This window comes from Drosophila ananassae, chromosome 3R (assembly GCF_017639315.1).
Source record: "Drosophila ananassae strain 14024-0371.13 chromosome 3R, ASM1763931v2, whole genome shotgun sequence".
Classification (NCBI taxonomy): domain Eukaryota; kingdom Metazoa; phylum Arthropoda; class Insecta; order Diptera; family Drosophilidae; genus Drosophila; species Drosophila ananassae.
In genome coordinates, this window is record NC_057930.1 from 5,934,683 (window position 1) to 5,937,596 (window position 2,914).

Genomic DNA, 2,914 nt, shown 5'->3' on the forward strand with positions numbered 1-2,914 from the left:
TAATATCTTTGTAAATTAAAACAAAGTGTTGTCTCCGGGACGTGTGGCCCCACGTTTCTTTAGCAAACACTTAATGTTCCTTAATAATAATCTTTATTAATCAATAAGCTTGAAACAAAAAGTGTGAAAAGTCGCTAAAAAACTTCGTGTTTTATCCACACGTTAACTTCACCGTATTTCTCTTGTTCTTTCTAATAGCGATGGCCGACGCTTTGCCTTCTTTTGGCCGTTACTAAACCTATCGATAAGTTTACATATGTGTGCTTATTCTAAACAATTCAAATTTAAATCAAAATTCTGTTACGGCGGCAACATTCCCTCCCCCGTAATTGATCCCGGTTCGTGGTCAGTTACCATCCTCCAAGCCGACGTCCAAAACCGCTATCTTCGTTGCTGGTCGTTCCAAAACGCCGTGCTGGGTCTTTATAGTCACTCGTCGAACTTGTCCATCCTTGGCCATCATTGTGTCGATCACTCGTCCCTTTAGCCACAAGTTCCTGGGTAGAAGCTCATCTACGATGACTACGATGCTCCCAATGGTTATGGGAGGTACCTTCTCAAACCATTTGGTGCGCCTGGTTAATACGGGCGCATACTCTTTAATCCATCGCTGCCAAAAACGGTCCCCGAAGCGCTGAGTCTGAATCCATCTACGCTGCAGATTCATCCCTTCTTTTGGCAGTGGCTTGTATCCATTCGCTGACCCCAACAGTAGGTGGTTCGGGGTCAGAGCGGCGTCATCCTCAGTGTTCAGACTTACGAACGTGAGCGGTCGCGAGTTGATGATAAATTGTGCCTCCATCAATGCGTTTCTCAGGCCCTCGTCGTTGAAGGAGTAATTTGGGCAAATGTTTTTCAAAATTCCTTTTGTTGTCCGGACAAGTCTCTCCCATGCTCCACCCATGTGTGGTGCTCCTGGTGGGTTGAATCGCCACTTTATGCCATCGAACTTAATGGTGATCTTATCGTGCTCGATCTTTTTCAGCTCTTCTCGCACGGCTTTTTCCGTGGCTCTGAAGTTCGTACCATTGTCTGAGAATATTTCCTTTGGAGTCCCTCGAAGTGCCATAAAATTGGAGAGGCACATGATGCATGAACTTGTGTCAAGACTATAGGCGATCTCGAAATGCACCGCGCGCAACGTGAGGCAGGTGAACAGAGCTACCCATCTCTTCTCCTTGCGCCTGCCGACGTTCACCAATAACGGGCCAAAATAATCGACGCCTGTGTAGGTAAACGGTCTCTGGAAGCTTCCTATTCTCGCTCTCGGAATCGGTGCCATCTGGGGTGGTCTGGGAGCTGCACTGTCAACCTTGCATCGTTGGCATGTACTCCGCACGGATTTATACAACACTCGGAGGCGGCTGATGTAAAACGAAGCCTTGATGTCGTTTATTGCAGTCTCGTGAGCAAGATGATGGTACTTCTCGTGAAAGCTCCTCGCTATTAGGTTAGTTATCCGGCATCCTGGAGCTAGTATAATTGCGTCTTCAGCTATGTCAATTGAGTTCAGTCTGCCTCTAGTCCGCAGTACTCCATCGTTGTCTACATATGCGTTCAATCCGACCAATCTGTTTCCTTTGTGCAGCGTCGCTCCCACGGATAGCACTTTCAACTCTTCGGCGAAGGCGATGGCTTGGGATTGCTTATAAAGTAGTATTTTCGCTTTCCTCACATGGTCCATCGTCGTGGCTGTTGGCATGTCTTGCTTGGCGCATTTCGCTCGTAACCGATCGACGAACAGGAATATTATCGCCACTGCTCTATACAACCGCCGCCAGCTCGAGAAATGGTGCGCATTGAACATAACCGCTGATCTCGCACACGTTGTCATCACATGCTTCCGTATTTCTGAAGTATCGATGATGCTCTCCTGCTTTGTCGATGTTGGCCAATGGCTGGATTCAGCTTTTAGGAACCCAGACCCCGTTATCCACGTCTTCTGCTGGGTTTGGTCGGTGATCTTTGTAGCTCCGTCTGCTACGTTCAGCTTCGAGGGTACCCACCGCCATTGCTCGACTTGCGTTGTTTCTAGGATTTCGGCGACTCTGTGCATCACGAACTGATGAAAGTTACGGGGGTCCATAGTTAGCCACTGCAGTACTGTCTTTGAATCTGACCAGTATGTGGCGTTGTCGATTCGCAGGTTGCGCGTGCTCATCACCTTGTGGGCTAAGCGTGCTCCCATAACTGCTGCCTGCAGCTCCATACGCGGAATCGAGAGTGGTTTTAAAGGTGCCACCTTCGACTTCGCTATCACCAAAGAGACGTCGACTTTGGCATCCATTGCTACACGCAAGTAGCAGACAGCAGAATACGCATACTCGCTGGCGTCGACGAATGTGTGGAGCTCCGTTTGACGTGGATCTGATGTGTCTGGGGAGAAGCATCTAGGCACCTCGCAAATCCTAATTTGCCCTAAAAGAGTTTTCCAAAGGCGCCAGTCTTCCAGAATCTTCTCGGGCAGCTCCTGATCCCAGTCGATATTTAGCCGCCTCTTCGATGAACCTCTATGACTTGTCTGGTGGTCTGGATGGCCTCCTGTTCGTTCCTCATGCTATCGATGTAGTCGTCGACGTAGTGCGCCTTTTGGATGGCGTTTAAGGCCAATGGGAAATCTTCTTGATGGGCTTCTGCATTTTTATCTCGAACGAAGTGAGCGATGAATGGTGCGCAACTGATCCCAAAAGTCATAGCCCGCATAACATAGGTTTCTACTTTATCGCTGCTTCTGTCATACCATAAGAATCGTTGCGCGTGCATATCCTCCTCGCGGATGTTGATCCTGTGAAACATTTCCGCAATGTCTCCGCAAATCGCAATCTTGTTGACACGAAAGGCTAGTAAGACCTCTATGAGTGGGTTCAGGCAATCTGGTCCCTTAAGTAAGTAGTCATTCAGTGCACATCCGTGT

General features: G+C 48.4%; 1 protein-coding gene across 1 annotated transcript; it reads right to left on the reverse strand.

The window, feature by feature from the left end:
* Positions 1 to 346: 346 nt before the first annotated feature.
* LOC123257371 lies at positions 347 to 2,287 on the reverse strand. Its single transcript, XM_044716188.1, has one exon. It carries the CDS (start codon positions 2,285 to 2,287, stop codon positions 347 to 349), a length of 1,941 nt encoding a protein of 646 aa, XP_044572123.1.
* Between the last annotated feature and the right edge of the window lie 627 nt (positions 2,288 to 2,914).